Source organism: Hydra vulgaris, chromosome 03 (genome assembly GCF_038396675.1).
Source record: "Hydra vulgaris chromosome 03, alternate assembly HydraT2T_AEP".
In the NCBI taxonomy this organism is placed as follows: Eukaryota; Metazoa; Cnidaria; class Hydrozoa; order Anthoathecata; family Hydridae; genus Hydra; species Hydra vulgaris.
The window spans coordinates 18016956-18042228 of record NC_088922.1 but is presented as its reverse complement, the minus strand read 5'-3'; the positions used below and the strand labels follow the sequence as shown (position 1 = coordinate 18042228).

General features: G+C 26.8%; 1 protein-coding gene across 3 annotated transcripts; it reads left to right on the top strand.

The window, feature by feature from the left end:
• Positions 1-1460: 1460 nt before the first annotated feature.
• LOC136077991 (porimin-like) lies at positions 1461-24357 on the top strand. 3 transcript variants are annotated; one of them, XM_065792535.1, is made up of 5 exons: positions 1461-1615; positions 1745-1792; positions 11907-11963; positions 17436-17480; positions 23587-24357. In XM_065792535.1, the coding sequence occupies exons 1-5, from the start codon at positions 1579-1581 to the stop codon at positions 23952-23954; spliced, it is 555 nt and encodes a 184-aa protein (XP_065648607.1). In that variant the 5' UTR covers positions 1461-1578; the 3' UTR covers positions 23955-24357. The 3 variants fall into 3 exon arrangements, with proteins under 3 accessions (XP_065648607.1, XP_065648606.1, XP_065648608.1); XM_065792534.1 differs by having other exon boundaries at positions 17436-17492; XM_065792536.1 differs by lacking the exon at positions 17436-17480.
• Positions 24358-25273: the final 916 nt, after the last annotated feature.

The following is a 25273-nucleotide window of genomic DNA, read 5'->3' as shown; positions in this document are numbered from 1 at the left end:
AAAAAATGGTTTCTACAGACCAAGATGTTCTTAATAACGAATATCTAAAATTATCCAGAAGTGGACTTATATGTCCAAGTCAATCCTTGTCTGATTTTATTTGTTATCTTTTTAGTATTTTAGATATTATTTCTCCTATTCTAATCAAACATTGCAGTTATTCTTTATCAATTAAAAGTTTTGCAGAACAAATTTTTAAGATTTATTATAGCAGTGTTAATTTTACATGCGAGAATCACCAAGAATGAGAAATTAAATATGGATCTCGAATTTTCATTAATATTTTTTATAATAATTTACAAAAAGAAACTACAGATTCTGTAAGAAAAAATCAGGTAAAAGAGTTTAAAAAAAGACAAAGAACTTATTGCTAGTGCTAATAAAAGATTTTTTCTCAAATCCTTAATACATATATAATTACAAACCTTTGTTTTTATTTCCTGATAAGAGTTGTAATTAGTCTTTGCAATATGTAAGTTTGTTTGGTAGCATTTTGATACATAGCTATTTAACAAGCCTATTTCAGTATTTCATATGTTATTGGAATATACTGAAACAGGGAATCAGTTAGCGAAAAATATTGTATAGCATAAGGTAATTACATGATGATTATCTCAGGTATTCCTCGACCATTTTAATATAATAAGCATTTGCTGTAAAAAAAACTGGCCTCTCAATCTTTACGGAAAATGCAGCAATTTTGGCCGTATAAAAATACAGAAGGCCATGGTGTGAGCAATTAGCATGTTTACGCTTTTCCCGAAAAACATTTACTTTGGTTTTATTCGCTCATAATTTTTTTTCTGGAACTAGCAAATTCAATTTTGAAAACAGAATCTTGATCATCATAAAATTTTCTGAAAAACGGCCTGTTTAGTATAGTAATTTTTATTTAATTTTAGTTTTGAAGTTGATTTTTTAAAAAAAAAATATTTTTTACTAAGGAGAGAATTTTAAAGTTTAGAGCACAAAATTCTCTACAATACGGTGCATCGCATTTTTAAAGATTTTCTGCCTTAGCTTCAAAGAAATGGAAAAGAAACAAAATTACTAAACCATTCTTTTTTTTTTCGTTTACTGCTACCCCAGTTTACTCTGTGGTAAACAAATTGAAGGGAAATAAAAAAAATTAAAACGCCACTGTATTTTTAGGCTCTCCTTTAACTATTTTTTTTTTTAATGCAATTTTTTAATTTAGAAGAAAAAAGTTTGTCCGCACTCAACTCCAAAACTATAAATAATGAAAATTTAAAACTTTGTTATTAAAAAGGTGTAAATTATTAAAAAGGCTTTATTTAAAAGTAATTTTCATAGTTGTGACTAAAAGTTGCATACTTTATTATTTATTATGCTGATAATATTTGTGATTACATTTTAAATAATTTTTTTGTACAGCAGTAATGAGTTTGTAATGAATACTGATTGTTTTATGACGTGGATTGGTGTTTAAGGTTTCCGCGTTTTTACGCGTTTTATATTCATTAATATTCTATAAGGAAAATGAGCTTAACTACAATGTACATAGTGAGTAACGTCTAAACGAATATTAAATCAATTTATAAGCACGTTTAGTTTGAAATGGGTTCTACTTTGTTTAGTATTATAATAATAAGTGGTAGGAATTTCTATGCATATCTTATCTAAATTTTTTTGTATATGTATTTGTATAATTCTGTAAAAGCTTAACGTCACTAAAACGTTTATTTTTTATTTTTTATTTCTACATGTGATTTTTTATTTTAAGCCTTGGTTCTTCTTTTTAATGGCATAAATGCAAATTCTTATTCAAGTAGTAAGTAGTAGTTTTCATTAATTTATTACTGCTCTGTTTTTCAGCGAATACTAAACTATTTTCATAGAATACATAAAAAATAAATTTTTTATGTAGTTGCATTAAAATACGTTAAATTACTTATGGGACCGAGAAACCTTTTTATTTATTTAAATAAAAGCCTTGTAATTTTTAGACTAAGGTATTTGTTGCCGCAAACAATGGCATATTAGACTTTTAAATTTTTGCACCTTGTTTAATAAGTAATGTAAAACCTCTGTTACTTTGTGAGGTAAAAAGAATCAACCATTATTAAATATACCAGATAAAAATGTTTTACAGTTTTAAATTTAAAGATTAAATATCTTCAAAGTTAAAGCTTTAAAACCAAAAGTTTTTTAAAGTTAAAACTAAATTTTTTAAAAGTTTTTAAACTAAAAGTTTAACCCTATAATATACTTATAATTGCTTTTGTCACTTTCAAAGTGTTACTTTTAAGAAGCTTAAAGGAAAAGGTAATTAAAATTATAGTTTTTAAAATTTGGGTAAAAAGTTGATTTGAAAACAAAAAATTCCCCTTGTTTATGTTATTATCTTAACAATATCTAAAAGTAGGAAGTAAGTTAGAAAATTTAAGTAGCCAGGTGACAACTTTATGTAAGGCCCTATGTATTTTTACACTAATAAAATGGTTATAATAAAACAAAACAAGAGTTTGTCAATTTTAGGTATACTAAAGTTAACTCCCAATATGGCTGCAGGAAACGAAAATTTGAGTTGTCTGAATAACAAGAAAATGGCTCTCATAAGTTTAGCATAAAGTTGCAAAATTCAAGTTGTTCAAGTAAAAGCGGTTAAATTACAAAACTCTTTAAAAAATTAATTTTGGACCTCCCTATTAAAATCAGTGTTAATAGGTGTAAATGAAAGTGTGAGATTCTTATTGACACCAGTTTTAATGTACTTTTAAAGACACAATTTTTTTTCTTATTTTAATTTCTCCCAATAAGGCTGCAAGCAGCCACTATTAAGTTGGGAGTTACTAGAAAAAAAGAATAGATTATAAAGCAAGGAAACGGTTGACAGAGGACTTGAAAAGATGAAGGTTATATGAGTCAGGAAAACATGAAGATGAGTTCCAAAGGGTTGAAGTGCAGGGAAAAAAAGACGAATAAAAGTTTTTAAAGCATGCGGGGACAGATACAGTAAAATAATGAGACTTAATTGAATGACGAGTTGAGCGAGAATGAGTTTTAGTTGATGGAACTAAAGATAATAGCGAGAATGAGTTTTAGTTGATGGAACTAAAGATAAAGAATCAGGGGTAAAAAAATGGCAAACACAATAAAGAGAAGCAATCTTAATGGATGCTAATTTAGAAATTGATTGTATATATGGTTTCCATGAAAGGTCAGTAGTAAACGGTAATCCAAGAAGATGTAAAAAAGAGGACTCAGTGAGAGGGTTGCCATTCACTAATATGGGAATGTCAACAGTACTGCGATAGTTGTTTGCAAAATATAACTGAGTTTTGTTGGAGTTAGAATTTACAAGCCACTGTGAGCCCCAATCTGTTACAGATGTGAGATCAAGTTCAAGATCAGCTGTCTGTTTTAAGCAATCGAAAAGAGAAGACTTTTTGTCGAGACAGGAGTATAAAGTTGAGTCATCAGCAAAGAAAGCTACTTTAGATGTAAGGTTGTTGCAAAGATCTTTAAAGTAGATAAGAAACAAAAAAAGACCAAGGATAGAACCTTGAGGTACCCCAGAAGTTACTGGAAATAAAGAGTGTTGACCTTCGTGGATGACTTTAACAAAAACTTTCCCAGTTACATCATATGAAACAAGTTTATGGAGACGACCAGCACGTCAAACTTTGTAAAAAGCCTTAGATATTTCAAGAGCAATAACCCTAGCCTTTCTGCCTCCATCTGATGCATGATAAAATCTTTCAGTTGCAACAGTTAGCAAGTCATTCATAAAGTGAGAGGATTGAAAAAGTTATTTGAAGATGGGATATGAGAAATTTGTTGATCAAAGACTTAGAGAACTTGCTAATAACAGAATGAATACTGATCTTATGATAATTGGAGGGGTCAGAATGTTCCCTGGAGTTTTTTGAAATTGGAACAACAGGTGTCATTTTCCAGCAAGTAGGAACACAAGACTCAGTCAAGCACTTATGAAATAGTTTGAAGAGAATTAAAGAAAGTTCTGGAGAGCAATTTTGTAAGACTATGACAGGAATGTTGTCTGGACCACAAGCCGTAGAAGAGTTTAATTGAGTTATGAATTTAGCAACAGAAGCTGGAGTGATTTAAATGTCTAACATTGGGTTAACCTGTTTAATTGGAATGGTCATAAGATTTGAAGGTCAAATTAGAAGAAAAGTTCTTTGCAAATAGTTTTGCCTTATCCTTGGAATAGGTAATAAGATCATTCCCATGAATGAGAGATGTAATGTCAGATTTTCCTTTGTTAACAGCGCAGTTGAAGATTTTCTTAAAGTTTCTAGAGCCTAACTTCTGAAATAGGCTATGAGATTTAGTGAACTGAGAATAATGGAGTTTAGCATCTGACAGCACCTTTTTACATCAATTTCTTGCAATAATAAATAGCTGTTTGTTCTTAAAAGTGTTGTTCTTTTGAAAAATATGATTACAGGGACAACCCAGACCTGTTTTAGTACCGCTGGAGCAGTATAGGCGCCCAAAAATTATTTTTATAATTTAATTTTTCGTTTGCTTTGTTATTAAAAATAGAAGGAAAAAAATTCAGTTTTAAATGCAGTAGTATATAAATAAATTTCAATTTATTTTAGCTACCTCATTTATTCTTCAGGTCAATAAAACCAATTGAAAAAAAAAATTGCTTTTTTATGTAATGTCACAAAATTTTATAACAGTGGAAGGTATAAAAAATTTGCTTTTCGAAAGATAGAGCGATATTAAAATATCCATTCAGAGTTAACTATTGTTTAACTCAAATTTAATTTTTGAATGAATGAACTTTTGATCTTTAGCTTGCTATTTTAGTTTACATGAAGAAAATAAAGAAAGGAAACGTAAACTTTTTCAGAAAGTTTTTTTTTTTTTCCACATTCTTTTTGACTTAAAATAATACAAATAAAAATTAAAATAACCTAATAAAAGTTTTATTAAGATCTGTTTAAAATAACCCATAGTAAATGTAACTAATTTATTTAAGTAATTTGTTTGATTATACTTAATGATTAAAAAAATATGATATATTTTTTAAAATATGTTTTTTAAAATATAATATGTTTTTTAATTTAAAAAAAAGTAACATTTAAAAAATTATGTTTACTATAATTATCGCTTCTTTAAATATCTTTAATTTAAAAAGTTAAATGAATAGATTTGCTAGTATTTATATCAAAATTTTAAAATTAAAATTATAGTAAATACTTTTATTAAATGCTTATGTTTTTTAATCGAATAAGTTATTCGAATACAAGGCGTAAAACTATTTTGTTAATTTACAAATATTGCGCGATTTAATATATGTAAGTATATGTAAATGTATTATGTAATATAATTATTGATTTAAAATTATTTAAAGTATTTAAACATTTAATTACTATTTATTTAAAACATTAATAACTTCTAAAATTGAATTTACTTGAATATAGTTAATAGATATTTAAAATACTTTGAACAACTTTCAATAAATATTTACTAATAGCATGTTATTTGCAACAAAAACATTTATTAAAGTCTTTAGTAAAATAGTTTTCTTATTGTAACTAAAGTAACATTTGTCCACTGGTAAATTTATATATTCAAAAAAATGTCTTTAAATCAAGTCCTTATCTTAGGATAAAACTTTTCAAGATAAACATAAAAATGATCAAAATGAGTATTGAAAAAATGAAGACTAAAAATCATTGTCGCAGCACCAGTTTTAACTAGGGGAAACGAGAAGGGGAGGGGGAGGGGAATCAAAAATATCCCTCCTCCCCTAATGTTGCCAGAAAAAAAGCGGTAGATATAGCAGCTGCACAAGAGTGAAAATTGTGACGTAGAATGAGGCTTGACTGGTGAAGTACAAAAAAGGTGAGTCCGAAAAAGAAGTGTGACTAGTTGTTAGAAAAACAAGTCACAAAGTTAACTATCTGAGTAAGAGATTAAGAAATGCAGAAGTTATAGGCTTTAGTGCCAGCAGGGTCGATTGCGTTAGAGCCAAGCCATTCAGTGTGATCAGTATTAAAGTCACCTATAACAACAATATTGGCAGAGGGATAAAAATAGAGGGCATGGTCAATTTGATCAGAAATTACATCTAAATGAGTGCAGTCTTGGGAAGAAGAAGAATGATATAAAACAAATAGAAAGGTGATAGAGTGAAGAGGTGCTAAGCGGAAGCACGCAATAGAATGTTCAAAGAATTTGAACCTGATTTCACAACAAATAGGTGGATTGATGTGTATGTATACCCCCGAGCCAAGCATGTGACATTGGAGTCTTTGCAAATCAAAGGATAGATATACCTATCAAATCTAAGATCAGAAAAAGGAATAGCAGAATTTAAATTATTCTCACTAAGAACTAGTAAATCTGGTGAATTTTGAAAGAGGCAAGATTCAACTGATGGAAGGTTGCTTTGCAGACCAAGAATCTTAGTAAAATATATATAAAAACAGTTAGGTGGTCGGGATGGTTTTTTTGTTTAATATTTTAAGTTACTTTTAGCATGATTTAAGTTTAAAGAGAGCTTGACACATTCGTAGATAGAGCATGGCCTCCTAAGCAATACGTTATGCAGTTTTCTCAGTCCTATCAATTAACTCTAAGTTGTAGCATAGGGCTCCTTATGCGGCCTCAACAATACGCATCAAAAGCATTAATAGACACTGTCCATGGGCAACATGGCACTGTTAATACTCTAATATTTTGCAGCTGTTGGTGGAATCAGCCTCTCTGAGAGCTAACACAGAGTTCGGGAAACTTTACTACCAGCTGGCTTCAAACCTACTAAACTGAGTTTTAGAGCTGTACCATCATAAGTAGAAAACAGGCAGAGTTGCATAGCCACTATTAAGGAGACACAAGCAAAAACTTATGAGAAGAATCAAGAAGATCCAGCATTCATGATCCTAGACATGAAAAAATGTAACACAGGTTTACATCTATGTCAGCCTAATAGATAAAGTAGGGGTTCGAGGCTGGTTAGCAGAATTATTTTGCTTACCCCTAAAGTCTTTGCCCAGAAGGCCTCCTACAAGTCAGTAGCTGCATGCCGTTTACATCTGTTTAGGATGAGTATTTTTATCGAGCACCATCTCAAGCCTTTACTCAACCAAGAGCCCCAAGTTTTTAAGTCGGAGTTTGTTTCTCCTAGCTATAGTCTAAAAAAGGACACTTCAAGGCAACAGGGCATAGGGCAGGTAGTACAGGGTTACATAGTATCAATAGCAGGGAGATCACGATGATCCTGAACCTGACCTGGAGTAATTAAAAGGAGCTACTTCCTGCAAGCAATACCTTAAAACATTGGGCATGATTATTTGGAAAAATAACAAAATACTAGAGATAAGGGAGAGCGTAAGTTAACATATGTGAGAGAGTTGATCTTTTATTGACTCATGTTCATAATTTATTTTGTGTGAAACATTTTTCTTAAGTAGCGCAAAAATATTTGTCATAAGATATTAGTCACCCTAAAGATTCTAAATTCCTAGTTTGATCAAAATATTTTCTCTAAAGCTATATCAACTTGTGTCTTAAAAGTAATGAAATTGTATATATAGGGTAGAGATTTATAAAATGTCCTAAAGTATTAAAGAAGTTGATATGCTTATCATTCATTCTTGAAGCAGAATAAATGATATAGAATTAAGATTTTGTTAAATCTTAAAAGAAAACCCCAATAGGTACTTTCCTTTTAATTTAGAAATCTGTTGGGTTTGATAAAAAATAAAGTTATTTTCTTGGGATGTTTTGTTATGATGATTGTATATATTAATGTATAAATATTGTATCTAAAATATATATTAAAAATCTAAATTATTTTATATTTATTAATAAAATATTAACATAATCAGCTTTTTTTTTTTTAAAAAAATTGTTCAAAAAAGGCTTTAAAAACCAATAAAATGTCCACTTAAATATATGTTTGTATGTTGTGTATGTTTTAAAATGGTTTAATGTCAGAATTCCAGTGATTCTAATCATTTAATGACTTGTTCCAAACATTCATTTAAAGCAGACGACACTCTTTAGGAATAGTGAAGAGACTTTACCAAGGAAAAGAAAAACTAATATAAAATCCTGATGTCCTGGTCATGGTCATATTGATTCTATACAGGGACGTAGTGACTCTAAAAAGCCCATGCGGGATTTTTATTAAAAGGCCTTTATATGCGGTATTTTACCATATATGCTTGATGTAAAGGCCCATACGAAAAAAAGGATGTATATATATATATATATATATATATATATATATATATATATATATATATATATATATATATATATATATATATAATAACTGACCTAAATTCTAATAAATCATCAATACAAACGAGCAAGTTGAGATAACACTTGTAATTATTAATATAGCTTGTAATGCATTTGTAACTAGTAATATTTGTAATTAATAATATTGTAATTGGTAATTATTAATAATGTAATTATTAATTATTGTATTTGTGATTTGTAATTATTAATATTGTTTGTAATACTTCAAAATAAAAAATGGTAACAATACGATGCAGCGACCACATTTTTGTTCTGATTTTCTAACACAATTTACCGCAAGCAAATACAATTAGTATTTTGTTGTTTGAAGAACATAGCCTAACACAAAATCAAAAATCAAAGATTTCGATTTTTCTATTACTATATAATGATATATTTTATTGTATAATAATATAAATTTTATTAAAATTATATATAATTTTTTTTTTTTAAATAAATATTGAAAATCTTCATAAATTAGAAATTCTTTTTATAGATAGTTTATGCTTTTGTTTATTCTGTGTTTTAATTTTTTTTAACATTTTCGCATTAACTCACAACAGCAAAAATGTCGCTCTAAAAATGGTGGCGTTATTGACATAATTTAAACATAAAAGTTTTTATAACGTAGTTTCATTTAGCAGTTACTTAATTGAAAAGTATTTCATATTTTTTCCAAAAATGCTATTTTATTGCTTTTTTATTTCAAAAAAAAAACAAAATTAAAATAATGAAAATAAAAAAATTTAAAGCTATGGAGTCTATATAATTTATTTTAAACTTACCTATAATTATTAGTAATAAAAATGTGTCGTAAATAAGTAAATTGTTAAGGTGTAATATGAAATTGTATTTGAAAATATTTGCGGTATTTCCACACCTCAATTAAAATAAATTCATTTTTTGCACAGCCATCATCCTTTTTTTAATCTGTCTGAGCACAGGATATTACGGAGTGGTTTGTTTATTTACATACAATAGTATAAACTGTATAAAAATAAAAAACTTTATTAATTATAAAACAAGTTTATATCTGTTTCGAAACGCTACAAAAATGCAAAACATGAGTTCGATACTTATTTGTATAAAACTTAATTTAAAATTTAACACCAAAACATTTTTCTTAAATGAATTAAAACGTAAATTACTATATAGTAATTGTATTGCGTATTAATTCATTTAAAAAAATATTTTGGGGTTAAATTTTAAATTAAATTAAGTCCAACAATATTAATATGGGGGTCTGCAGACTTTTTTAAATTTATTTTGTCAACATTGCGATCGTTAAAAACCGTTTATGGGTTCATAATTTTTTTTATGAAAAAAATATCATAATACATCTTAAAATATCTACTTTGTTTTCAAAGCAATATTACTATTATGCAAAATACTAATATAATTGCACTCAAAGTTGAAGACTTAAAATCTAGGGATTAATAAAATTTAGTTTGTGCAAACATAAATATTGTAAATAATTGTGGAATTTCTTTAAAATGTAGAAAAAATTAAAATTTGCCAAAAGGCCCATATTTAGATAAAAAAGTGAAAAGCCCATGCAGGAATCCCGCATAACCTCTGGGGCCACCACGCCTCTGATTCTATATTGCGTCAGTTAAGGCTCTTTAGACATGGTGAATGCAATTTACTTAAGAGAAGCAAAAATTTTATATAAAAACAATTTAATTGTATGAGGTATGATGAGATTTCATATTCCTGATGAATTTATATTTTAAAATCTCTGTTAGCACTTTTTAAAAGTTCTTAAAATCTTATAAACTATTATTGTGCTTAAAAACATTTCAGTTCTTCACACTTTTTCTGGCTAGATTATATTAAATTACAAATATACATCCAAATCACTCCAGATTCAGTTGCTAAAGTTATTTCATCACTTAATTTTCTAAGCTTGTGGTTCTGACAATATCCCAGTCACAGTCTCACAACTTACAACTCTAACTGAAAAATTACAATAAATGAAAAATTTGTGCATTAGATGGAAACAGTGAAGCAAGGGCTATTCCTCTCGACTTATCAAAAGTTTTCGATAAAGTCAAGTAGTTATAAAACTTTATGAAGAGTTTTCAAATTTATTGAATTATTTCTTTTTTAATCATACCATTAACTTTGTGTTGATGGAAAACACTCTTTTTCATTTACAAGAACCTCTATGGTATAACAAAGTTTCACTCTTGGTTTCATGTTTCTAATTTATGTTAATGATCTTCCTAATATATTTGCCAATGCATAGCTATATAGTTTTGTAAAAAATTTTATAAATTTTTGATTTATTTGAATTTTTCCTGCAAATGACATATTGAATGCTTGTTTAGAATAATTGAACAGAAATTGCTGGATTTTAAAAGGGTTGGATATCACCAAATCATATAAGTCAATTAAAATGTTACCCAGCTCAAATACTGACTTAAAATAATTAGTTCATTGATACTTCATTAAGTAGTTCATTAGTGTAATAAAAACATTTTATTCTAATTTTATTTACTGTAAAATAAATTAGTTAAATTAAATTGAAGAAACTTAGTTAAATTAAATTACCATGTATTCAGTCTTCTCCATTTAGCCAGCACTTTCGCGCTCACCCACACGCCCGCACAAATTTTGGCAAGCGCATAAAAAAGCGCTTGACAAAAATAATAAAAGCATTTTATTTTAAATTGCAACAAAACTTTTTTGTTCATTTGTTCAACTTTTATGAAAAATGCCTTTTTTTTATCAGGTTTTTTCAATTATCTTATCTAGTATTATTTTAGCTTGACAAAAATGCCTTTTTTTTATCAGGTTTTTTCAATTATCTTATCTAGTATTTATTTAGCTTGACAAAAATAATAAAAGCGTTTTATTTTAAATTGCAACAAAACTTTTTTGTTCATTTGTTCAACTTTTATGAAAAATGCCTTTTTTTTATCAGGTTTTTTCAATTATCTTATCTAGTATTTTTTTAGCTTGACAAAAATGCCTTTTTTTTATCAGGTTTTTTCAATTATCTTATCTATTATTTATTTAGCTTGACAAAAATAATAAAAGCGTTTTATTTTAAATTGCAACAAAACTTTTTTGTTCATTTGTTCAACTTTTATGAAAAATGCCTTTTTTTTATCAGGTTTTTTCAATTATCTTATCTAGTATTTATTCAAAGCATTATTTTTGCTATTTTAATTTTAATTTAAATAGCAGAAGAAAATTTTTTTTTTAAATCACACAGGCTAATATAAAAATGACCATCCTTGCAGCGCTTTATTGTGCACTAGCATTAAATTTCAAACGGAGAAGACTGTGTATTCAGTGTTAAGGACCAGGATTGGTGTCAAGTACATTTGATCATATACAAAAAAAACACGCTAATTTTAGATTTCCAAATACGAGTTCAAATACAAATATATGTGATATCTTACTTTCAATATATTTAATATGAAATTTTCATGACAATTTATTATCTAAAATTACTCCTAGGAAGTTTATGGTCTTTCTCTCCTTGATTTCTTTTCTTTTGATTTCTTTTCTTTTCTTTTTTTTAAATATAAAAGAATTTCATGAGTTTAAAAATTAAATATTATTTTATGGAACAGAGAAAAGTTGAATGTTGTATGCAGAGAGTAGTAATTTAATTTATATTATAATTTGTTTATACTTTTTAGTTCAACTCAAAGATGCTAGTCAAACTTCAAATGTTCAAAGTATAGCTATATCTTCTCGTAAGTATAAGTTGATGTATATATATATATATATATATATATATATATATATATATATATATATATATATATATATATATATATATATATATATATATATATATATATATTTATATTTAAACAACTTTAAAAAGTATTCTACACAATAGAGTGCTCAATGTTCTTAAAAAAACAGAGCAATTAAATATGAGTAGAAAATCACTTAACAAAAATTTTTTTCATTTAACACTGTGTTTCATCAATAAAGATTCATCAGAAAAATCAAATTTTTCTGATGAATCTTTGTTGATGAAACACAGTGTTAAATGGAAAAAATTTTTGTTAAGTGATTTTCTACTTATATATATATATATATATATATATATATATATATATATATATATATATATATATATATATATATATATATATATATATATATATATATATATATATATATATATATATATATATATATATATATCATAAATTAGTACAAAATCACTTGTAAAATTTTTTCTATTTTTTTTTTTTTTACACTCTGTTTCATCTATAAAGACTTGAATGATCAAATTAATATATAACTTTTATCTATAAAGACTTCATCTATAAAGTCTTCATCTATAAAGACTTGAATGATCAAATTAATATATAACTATCAAATTATTATATAACAAATTAATATATAACTTTAATTTATATTAAAAATTGAGTTATGGCAAAAATAATTATTATAAATCACCCTTTAAAAATGAAGCAGAAGTAAGCTAAAGAATTATTTTTATTATTTTATTTTAAGCTATACAGAACTACTGTTTTTTACAGAGACATAGTGATGAATAAATAATAGGAGTTGTTGGACAAAGGCTTAAGACTAAAATCATCATGATCACTTTCTAAATTTTTATCTTAAGCTTTCAATATTTTGTAGGGGTGAACCAATGCATTGGCCTGCCGATGCATTGATCATTTAGCCAATGCATTGGCATCAGTCCATTGTTTTGAAAAATCAGTTTATTAACTTTTGTATTTGTATATTATATGCAAAGTTTAGTTACTCCATAAATGAAAGTGCATGTATAAGCCCAACTTATTATATAGACATCTGCATCCACTAAACCTTTAAATACATTTTGAACTGTTTTTTATCAGAATCCCCTGCATTTGGTGTTTATTTACAATTAAGGTAAGCAGTTATACGACTTATGAATCTAGTCTATACAAAGAGATAAGTTTAAGATCAAAAAATGTAAGTGTAATGCAAAATGCAAAAATAAATTTTTTTACCAGATGTTCCTCTTCTTTTTATTTTGCAAAATTTACAAATTGCTTTGAACGTTTATTTTTATCTGTATCAAAAATAGTCTATTATATTACTATTATTACTACTAATTACTAATAATTATATTACTACTACTAATAGTCTATTAACAGACTTTTAGTTGCTTTGCTCATTGTTTATTTAATTCTTATTTTATTTTTAAATTTAATTCCTAATAAATCAACAATGAGCAAAGCAACTAAGCATTAAGCAAATTTTAGCAAATAAGCTAGCATTAAAATTGATCATTAACATATTTTTAAAAAATCCTGATTTACCTATAAGTAAGTATAAATTCGAATTTAGGGTCAATGCATTGGTATCGGCCTCTATCAATCAGCATTAGCATTAGCATCATATTTTGATGCTAAATCAGTTCTTGTGATGAATAAAATCACCCAGCGCAATATTTTGCGCTCGTAATACTGAAAGACGTTATCAATGAGCACGATTAAAAAAAAGAAAAAGCTTTTGTTTTTTAGTTAATGCATTTGCTATCTACTGGAAATAATAGGTTACTGTAGCTTTGATATTAAATAAAAACAATGAAATATCAACATTTACTAAAAGTTGACAACATAACTTTGTTTCTTATTGAAGTTGAATTAACATGCTTGATTGAGGACATTTTAAACAAAAAAAACGTTTTTAATTTAATTTAAAATAAATTATATTTAAAAATAAAAAATTAAGAATATTTTTTTTATTTACAAAAGATGAAATATTAAAAACAATAAAGCAGAAGAATCTTACATTTTTACAAATTTTTGGGGATTAAAACTTTTGATTTTTCTAAATTCAATCAAATTTTAGTTTTTAATTTAGATTTTCTATTCTTATTGGGGCGAAACGTTTTTAAAATAGCTAACATTCCATTCTATCTGCTAGCAGTAATGACTTCATAACTTTCCATTCATTGTTTGTACAAAACAAAAAACTGCTTTCTAATTTAAACTGAATGCGCGATTTAATTATTATCAAGTGAATAATTTTTTATATACTTGATTATATACTTAATAAATATATAATAGACTTATACTAATATAGTATATATTAGCGTAAGTATATATACTTATACAAATACATAAATAACTTATACGCTGACGTATATTTTGAGGAATGCGTTTATGAAACAAGAGGCGTTTTATTTTTTCTTTAGTTGTTTGTAAGCACCCTTCCAAAAGTTTCAATTCAAAGTTATGTAACAAATATATTCGTTATACATATGGTTTATTGAAACTTTTATTTTTTAATTTTTAGTTTTGTTTAGCTTCAACTTTTTTAATAAATAGACTTTAATATAAGCTTAACCGATTCAAAGATATCAGTGAAAGTATTTAGTTTATTAACTTATATTTGTCAAAAAATATTTGATATTCCGACATTTTGAATTTAATTAGATGTTTTTAAATTTTAAATATACTAGTCATTAATTAATAGCTATAAGTGAAGTTTTAGTTTAATAAATCTTTTATGCTCAATATTTTACTTAAGATATAAAAATTATCTAGGTATTTAATTTTTTAACATTTAAGTATGGAATTTTCATTTAAGCGTTGCAAGTTTTGATACTTTATTACATGAACTTTTATGCAATTCAAAGTAAAAGTTCCAGTCAAGCGAAGTTTTTGTCAAATGGACCATAAAAAACTGTACAAGTTAGCAAATGGTTCGACTTAACCAGGGTACGATTAAGGGGATATGATGAGTTCAACTGGAATTTAAAAAAAAAATGCTGAATTTAGCTTTTAAATAGATGAAACAGATTTTTAATTTGAACTAATGCCGCATAAATTAAAATTAAGTACGTCAAACATAAATTATGTGTGATGTACTTTACTCTACTGTTTAAATGTATTTTGATTTCAGCAAAGTATTTTATTTAAATATTTTCTATAAAATCAACTTATAATTTTCCCCTCGCAAGTTCTTCAGACGAGCGCGATTTCTTACTCTCGTCATAAAACTAGCAAGCGCTATTTGTCGCTCCCGGAAGGCCACTTACACGCCTGTTTCATGTGCGCAGAGCAACCGCTCCTGCTTCATCACAAGGCCTGCTAAATAGATATAAAAAACTGGTTTTTGGTATTTAGTAAGCTTATATTTAGTGTTGTAAAAAACGAGCAAAAGAAATTAGGTAGGTATAAAAATTTAAAAACAATTAATCAAATACAACAGAAGATTTCTTTTGAATAATCTAAATTATCTCATCTTATGAACATAAATCTAGGTACCAAAATGCAACAGCGAAAACAGTAACTTGTTTCCTGTGCCATTATGCACAGGTTGTAAGGCTGTCAATGGGTACCCCGGCACCCTGGTAGCATTTTCAAATGATGGGTAACTGTCATTTTATAAGTTTAAAATCATAAGCATTTTTTATTTTATTTTCCAACCTTTTAATTGTGTTTTTTTTCATTATCTTTCAGAACTTTCTCCCATTGGTACTTAGTAATGCGCCTATTTTTGTCAATTTCACTTAAATTTATATATATATATATATATATATATATATATACATGCTATAGCAGGTGTGTATATATGTGTGTGTGTATATATATATATATATATACATACATACATACATACATACATACATACATACATACATACATACATACATACATACATACATGTATACACACCTACTATAGCATGTTTAGTTAAGCATATGCTTACTAGTTTGGCTAACCTTATAGCACACAACTTTTTCAGTAAAAGAAGAAAAAAACAAAGAATAATGCCAAATTGGACAGCAATCTTTTCTGTCATTATTCTTTATTAATCTTTTCTTTTATTATTATTTCTGAATGTTAAAAAAATGTTAACCCTATATTACATAATGTTGCCAAACGGCAACAAACAGTAAAACCAGATAACTCCTTTTGTTTCAAAATAATATCAACTTTGCAGCGATTTCTCTTTGATTTATCATCATTGCTTGATTTTGAAGTCATTAGATCTTGCGTTTGAATTTTAAACAATGCTATAAAGTTTAATACTTTGCATCAGAATTGTTCATATTTTTTTAATTTAAAAAAAAATGTATTATATAGTGCTAAAATTCATGGAATTCTTTTCTCTTTTTTTAAAAAGAATTTCATAAGTTTAAAAAAAAAAAATTATTTAATGTAACAGTGAAAGTCAAATAAATGTTGTATGCAGAGAGAGAAGGGAGGGTTGTTAAAAGCATACAGGTGCGTAGTAGAATGAAGGGGTGTCCTAAATCAGTGGTTCTACTGCATATGTACTTTATGGATGCCCTCTTTAGAAAAAATACTAAGGTTTTTCATGATAAAATGGTATATTAAGTAGAAGAATAAAGAAGTGTTTTAACAAATATCCCTTAAAAACTAATTTTTAACTTATTTTAGTTTTAAAATTGAAGGGAAAAAAAAAACATCTTTGTTTTTCCCAATAAAACACTGCTTAACCTTGTTTATTGAAACATTTCAGTCAAATATTTAATACAAATATTCTAGAAGTTTAGCCTATTTTTACAAAATATTACGTATTTGACCCCAACCCTGTTAAGGATAATTATAATAAGATGCATCTGTTTGCTATAAAGTTTTTTTTTTTTTTTTGTTAAAAGTGTCATAGTCTAATTTTAATTATTGTAATTGAAAGTTTTATACCAAAAGTTAAGTTCACCTGATTCTGATATAGAAACATTAGGTTTAATAGATTAAAGACACCCAACCCTCGGAATTTCCGTAGGTTGGACACCCTAAAGTACATATACTTACTATTAAACTGCATTAAATCAATTTATTGTTAATTAAAAAAAAATCTTTTTTATTTTTAAGTATTTTTTATTCAGTTAAATATAGTTTTAATTCATTAATATCAATTAAAAATTGATTTTCATTTTATTTTGGCATAACATATTGACTTATTTTTCCAAGATATGGCATAAAACAATGTTAACATATTTACAGATAAAATAAAACACTCAAGGTTTTTTTGCTTATCTTAGTTTTGTTTACTTCTGTTTGCTCCCATATTTAGCAAAAATTCATAATTGTGCTATTTGTAAAAGGTAGAAATTTAAGAGAAATAAATTTAAACAAAAAATAAATAAAAAGGTTTTAAATTGATTAAAAAAAAAAATTAACTTTAACTTTATAAATGTAATTTAATTTATATTATAATTTATTTTAATTTTTTAGTTCAACTCAAAGATGCTAGTCAAACTACAAATGTTCAAAGTATAGGTATATCTTCTCGTAAGTATAAGTTGATATATATATATATATATATATATATATATATATATATATATATATATATATATATATATATATATAATTTTAAATGTATTCTACAAAATAGAGTGCTCAATGTTCCTTAAAGAACAGAGCAATCATAAATTAGTACAAAATCACTTGTAAAATTTGTTTTATTTTATTATTTTACACTGAGTTTCATCTATAAAGACCCATCATCATCAGAAGTTTTATTAATTTGATCAAATGAATGATCAAATTAATAAAACTTCAATTTATACCAAAAATTAAATGGAAAAATAATTATATTTTTCACTTTAAAGATAAAGATCATAAAACTTTGCAATATCTTTGCATGTTGTACATATGTTGGTAGGGGAGTGTGTGTATGAAAGAGCCAGTTTTAAAAAGTATGAAAAAAAGTCAATTTTGATTAATTTAAATAAAAAAAAATATTTTCTTTAAATAGTTACTTTATTGGGTAATATTATAAAATTAAAATAAATCGGATAACAATCCTAATAATCTGTCATACACCTATTTTAAAAAAAGCGAGAAACGGCTCTTTCATAACCTCTTGTCAATGAAAGAGCCACTCTGTGCTATGAATGAGCCATAACGGTTTTTCTAAAACTAACAAGGTGATGCACATACTCATCCTCAGTATTCTTAACCTTAATCACTTTTGCTAAATAGGCTCTTGATATTCCAAACAATAATACTGTTTTATTGATAAACTGGTTGCCAGCATTCACTTACAGCCTTTTCTATTGCTGAAGTTGTGGGCCTTTGCCACTTTTTAGTAGTTGATACTTGTGAAGACATGTTTTTCTTTTAAAGATAAAAAATATTAAATGAAAATGAGAAAAACAAAAGTGTTAATATACACTAGTCAAATGTTTATAAAAACATTAATATACACTAGTCAAAAGAACAAATTATTTTGACTACATCTTGACAATAAATGTTATCTATGAATCATACTGATTATAAAGCATTTCACATATATTAACTATGCTAGTGATATATGAGTGAATACAAATACAATAATACAAAATAAGTTTTGACAAAATATTATGAAGTTTAAAATAAACATAAATTTAAAAAAAAAAAATTTAAACTTTATTAAAAACTTAATTAATATTTGAATATACTTTTTAAAATTCAAAGGCACCTGCGTTTTATGACTTCATGAAAAGTCATTCAAACAATTAATTTCAATAGAATATGATCAATGAAGCATTACGAAAAACGACGAAGTTGTTAAAGCACAAAACAATTGTTTAGTTTTTAAAAAAGCAAAATAGAAATGGCTGGCTTATTCATAGCATAAAAAGTTGGCTCTTTCAAAAAATTGTATGGTAAAAAAAATAACTTTAAATTAAACATTTTTTACCGAAACTTTAATCTAATATTATTTGTGGAAAAGAAGGACATATATATAACAATGCAGCATATATGTTTTATCAAATAATACAATACTCTTTATCTTAAAAATAAATAAACCCCCAAAAAATTACTTTTTATATTCAAAATTTTTAGTGCACCCTTGCAACACTATTTATTTTAGTAGAACTCTAAATTTTTTGTGGGTGACAGATATCCAGCATTGCCATGCAAACAGTAAAATACAATTATGGTTGGGTGCCAGTAAGTTAGATATAATGGCATCGGCTCTTTCAAAACATGGCTCTTTCATACACGCTCTCCCCTATAACAAATTTCATTTGCACTATCATATATAATTTACAAAAAAATTGTGAATACAATTGAAAAATTGAAACTTGTGCAGCACATTAAGAATATGGATTTTTCTTGGTATTAAACTAGACAAAAGTACATGTTGTGGATGTAAACTTACAAACTTTGATTTTTTGATTTTTTAAGATAATCTTTGTTAAGAAGAGCATATAATAATATATATACAAAACTAATGATTTTGAAAAGTTTCTTAAAATCCTTCTTTTTATCTCACCACTATTACCACGCTAGTGAAAATTGTACAGATTTATCAAATTGTACCTATTTAATAAAAATTTATGAAATATTTCATAAATTTTTATTAAAAGTTTTTGTACAACTTTCAATGTCTTTTTGTATTATATTCTTTATTTTCTATTCTGATTTCAGTAGCATAGTATTAAGAGTCAGCTCTTAATAGCTTTACCAAGAGTGCTTGCAGATTTGAAAGGCAGTGATGTAACAACTAGGTTTAGGTTGTTTGTTTGTTGTTGTGTTTTTTTTGTCTATTCTTTGTCTTCTTTTGCCTCTTATTTACCTTAAATAATTTAATTTGAATTATAAAGTATTTTTTCTTTTCTCCTTTTTGATTCTTTTTCTTTAACTGGTTTTGCTCCATGTTTTTCCAACTGCTTTTCAAAATACTACTTTTGACATTCAGCATAAGTAAGAGACATATTAAACCTCAAAAGATAAACAAAGACAACACAATAGTATTACACATATTACATAAAGATCTTTAAGCACCCCAACAAAGAGCATCAAGGATAGCTGAGCATTCGTCCTCCAAATGTTGTCTATGTAAGACATAACTATGAGTCTTGAGCAAATTGCTGATAAAATTCCATGATATCACAGTAATCTGGGTAATCAAAGTTGATAATTCTTTACTTATGGTTTCAGTTTAGCAATTTTAAATCACCTCGTGACGTCACACTGTAACATAAAAATATGCTAAAATTAACTGTAGAACTAATTTTTTTTTCAAATATTTTGGTGTTGTTTTAAATCTACTGCAAATGAGGTCATTTTGGATTTCTTAGTTTTGCTGGTAAGCAAAACTAAGAAATCCAAAATTCCAAAACTTTAGAAATAAAACAAATCCATAAACTTTAGAAATAAAATTATTGGTACCCTGACATAGCGTGGCAATAGTGGCAATAACAATTAACTAAAATTAATAGTATTCTGAATTCTTGTGGCAATTAGTATTTTTGTTTTGTACCAATGATTAGTGCAGCCAGAAAACTAATTACAGTGCTCAACACAGTTTCAGGATTTTTTAAAGGTTCAATTCAAACTTTAAAACTTCAATTCAACCTTCAACTAGGGAACAAATTACCAAAACCAGCTCTATAAGCCAACCTACACTCAATATTGATGTGAAAACCAATTAGTGTTATTAATCCATTTTAAATTCTGTGTATAGTTTTGATCACTATTATATATGTATGTGTATATATATATATATATATATCTATATATATATATATATATATATATATATATATGCATATATATATATATATGCATATATATATATATGCATATATATATATATGCATATATATATATATGCATATATATATATATATCCATATCCTTATCTTGTAGTCGAAAGAGACTTTTAATGTAAAAAAAGCCTTTTAGCCTGCTGCTACAAGGGAGTGTAGTGTACATATATATATATATATATATATATATATATATATATATATATATATATATATATATATGCACGTTTGTTACATTGATGTAATAAACGTGCTGGAAAAAGCAACTAAAGGAAAAGTGTCCGAAAGTCATTTTTTTTTACATTTTAAGATTATCACAAAAAAATATTTCTTTCAAAGTAAACTTGTTAAAATACAACATAGATTAGGTTCTGTTATCACATCACAAATTATGTGTTAAAGTTTACTTTGAAAGAAATGGTTATCTCAAAATGTTAAAAAATGACTTAGGCTAAGTTGCTAAATTTACCCAAAATATTTTTATTTATTTTTTGTTTGTTAGACAAAAATATATTATTTGGGTTAATTTAGCTACTTGAAAAATTTAAGGAAATATAATACCCAAATTTTTCAAGACAATATTTTTTGATACAAATTCTTTTTTTTTTTGACCACTCCTATTTTCTTTTAATAGTTTTGTTATCATTTTACATTTTGAATAGTTTTTGTTTGAATTCCCAACTGAACAGAAATTTTTCTCCCGATCCCCCCCTCTCTCTCTTCCTCTCTCTCCCTCTCCCTCCTCTCTCTCGAACTTTGTTTTAGTTATGTTGAAACACACAAAATTATGCATAAAAGTATTTATTTGTTTAGGGATTGTCCATAAATTACGTAACGCAAACTTTCACAATAAACAAAACAAAAAAGATTAAAAGTTTTCCCTTGCAGAGTCTTAATTTAAAGTAGCGCATTTAAGTTTAATGAAAACCGCCACGTAAAAGAGCTTAATATCTCCTACTTCTCTTTTTTAAATATATTTTGCGTTGCGTAATTTATGGACGATCCCTTATCACCATTAGTTTAGAACACAAGTAAATAACATCAATGAGTACTCTTCATAGTTTGCTCTAAAATAGTTAGTGCATCTAAAGTTTTGTCGTTATTAAAGAACTTCTTATTTTAGTAGCAAAAAGTCTAAGACTAGAAAAAGCTCTCTCAGCTTCTACGGATTTAGGAGGAATTTTTTGAAGAGCTTTGAAAAATAAATCTAAATGCTTGGGCCTAGCTTTGTTAGCTTCAAAAACAGCCATTTTCTTTTGAACAAAGTTTGTTCTGATTTCCTAATAGTCACGTTTCATTTCGGTGTTTGATTGTTCAATAAAAAGTTTGAGTTGTAGAGCAAAATTCAATTCAACTTTACTTTTTACGTTATCGATCATACTATTATTATTTACTTGTCATCATCAAAGCTATTGTCAGATCGCTGAAATAATCGCTGAATGAGATTATTAGCAAGATTAGTAATTGTCTTTTTTCTAATCTTGTTGCCAAATTGGTCATCTTTATTTAGGACATTTGAGATGAGATGAATCAAATGAATGTTTCTTCTTTTAATTATTATATATTCAAATATCTATTCAACAAGTTGACTTATAGTTGTATTAGCTTCATGATGTTTTTTACTTGTAAATTCAATCACAATTGCAGAATACAAAAGAGTAGTACTCCTTTTGAAAGAGTATTAATGGCCAATTTTAGTGCTTTTAAAGCAATACAAAGTTCATTTATGACATCAAGCTCATTTTTAGTTAGAGGAAAATCAATATTCATACCAATCAGAGCTATTTTTACTTCTTTTTGCACCTCCAAAAAACGTTCAAGCATATCAATAGTGCTGCTCCATCTTGACCTTAAATCACAAACCATAACTTTCTTTTCCAAACTTTTCAATTATATTTAGTTTAAGTTTGTTATCATTGCTCACTGATGGTCTACGAAACTTTTTAGATTTTCTTATTTTTGCCACATTTTCTTGATATTCAAGTTTCAATAATGGAATAGAATCTTCACTAACTTCATGAAGAGTTTGAATATCATCACCAATTTAAGCTCCATCAATAACAGAAGCTACAATGTCTTGGTCCGAATTTAAATCAAATGAATTAAGCTTACCACTGATCAATTTAATGGTTTTTGTTGCTTGCATTGTATTTTAAATTCTTAACATTCCAAGCGATTGAAATCCTTCATTATGATGTAGATTTAAGTTCATATATCTTCTGTTTTTTACTGAAGTATACTCATTTGTTGCATATTTGATTTGTGACTTAAACTTGACTTGACTTAAAAGTGTTGTTTTAAAAAAAAAGTATTGCACAACAAAAGTTAAGAGTAACGAAAACTGTCTAAAAAAGCCTCCGTTTAAAAAAGATTTTGGTATAACTGTTAAAAAATGATAATAAAAAACTTAATTTTAATACATATACATGTTCGAACTTGAACCTTATAAAAAATGTCTAAAGTTCGAACCTGAACATGTTACCCTTAACGAAAATTTTTTCAAAAAGTTAAATACAAAAGCTTTTAGTTAAATTCGACATATCTCTGTTACAAAACAAAAAGTTCAATATTATTGATTTTTTAAACTTGTGAAATTTAATGCTATTGTTAAAAAATAAATAAAAAAATCAAATTTTAAGAGAGATAGAGAGCGAAAGATATAGTCTTTAAAACCTACTATTCGTACGTTTTTTGATAACCCCCTCCACCTATGCCTACGTACCTAGTGTATGGAAGACCCATAAATCAAAAGAACTTTTTTATTCTTAAGTAATTATCAGTAAGGAAACACCCGCAAAAAATTTCGGGCTCATTTAATTTTAATGATTTTTTTTTTATAGGAATGTTTTCCAATGCTTCATCCGTAATCGATTTAATTTCAGCTTCGTACACTTTAAACAGTACGACAATCCTCTTCACTGCCTCGCTTAATAGCACTGTTACTGCAGATGTAACTACTCAATTCAATAGAAGTTTTTTTATTCAATCAACTTCCATTTATTTGTCTAGTGCTCAACCTCAAGTTAGTTCTAGCAGTATACCTTCCAAGCCTGACACCACCCCTACTACTGCTAATAATAAAAGTTCTCGACGGTTTGATACAGGTTCATTCATTGGCGGAATGATTGTTACCGGTCTTCTTGTTATTATATTTTTAGTTGTCCGGCGTTATTGCAAAGGAAGACCCAATTACGGACAATTAAAATAATATTTTTGAAAACGAATAAGATCTGTTGATTCAAATTAAAGATTTACTAATTCAATTGATTTACAAGTAAATTATCTATTAAACCATAATAGATTAAATCTAAATAACTGTTATCTCCATTAAATCTAAATAAATTATCTCCATCAGTACTACTGTATTATCTATATTACTGTAACATCATTTTAAGTGTAACAATATTATTAGCAATATATTACCTACTGTTACATTTATAAATTTTTTTACTTGGTGTTCGATTTTTATGTTTATGTCATTTTTATTTTGTATTCATATTTTTCCGGAATTTAATTTTCAATGGATATATATGTTTAATTGTAAATTAAATTCAAAATCTTGCTTCTTTATTATTTTATTTAACAATATATTAGATTTCTTGATGTTTTAACACGTGTTTTGGACGTCTTGTGCTTATTGAGATTGATCAACTACATTTTTATAAAACTAGAAAAAAAATTTAACTTTTTTTATATTTCCAATTTTAAAAACTCTCAGACAGAAAATGCTGGTACTTATCAAAAATGTATAAATTATGAGAACAGGTGACATGACATATACTGTTGTATTATTCTTATTGTTTTGACTCCTAGATACGACCTAGGTTAATATAATGTTATTAATATTAATCTTAGTAAAAATCATAGTTAAATTAAAACCATAATTACGATTGATTCGTAACTAGTTTCGAACCTTGGATCTCTGGTTTCTAAAGCTAATGCTCTAACCACTGGCCCGAAGTAAAAATACCCAAAACAATTCAACTCAATTTATTTATCACATAGAATTAATAACAAAAAAAAAAAAATTTGAAATATACTTTACTGATGGAGTTCAAGTTTCAGTATTAGCAAAAAATTAAAAGTAGCCTGGTCATTTTAAATCTAAAATTGCATCCAGTAATTTACTGTTTTCTTTCATGAACACTAGCTGCTCCATTTTACTAACACTTAAATTTGTTCTCTTTACAGTGCAAATTTTCTCTGTTGTTGAAAGCACTCTTTCAGAAGAAGCAGATGATGGGATAGCCAGAATCTGCCTAGCAAACCTTGTAAGGGTAGGGTATTTGCCTGCATTGACCTCCAAAAGTCCAATATGTTCACTGTTTTCTCGGCTGGTGCATCACCAAGGTATTAATCTAACTCCTTTATTACGTTTTCTTTTGCAGTTGATTTCCCTCCTTTGTGCGTATATGTTGCTTTATACCTTCGTGTGTGGTGATTGACTAACAAAGTAGCCATCAAACTGTCGGCATCCAAAAAGTCCGCGGCCTCTATGTTTTGGGATGAGGTTTCGGGTGGTGTGTG

Coding starts and splice junctions, on each gene's coding strand:
- LOC136077991 (XM_065792534.1), top strand. CDS start 1,579: ATGGGTTCTACTTTGTTTAGTATTATAATAATAAGTG. Junction 1,616..1,744: donor TAGTATTATAATAATAAGTG/GTAGGAATTTCT, acceptor TTTTATTTTAAG/CCTTGGTTCTTCTTTTTAAT. Junction 1,793..11,906: donor TGCAAATTCTTATTCAAGTA/GTAAGTAGTAGT, acceptor TATACTTTTTAG/TTCAACTCAAAGATGCTAGT.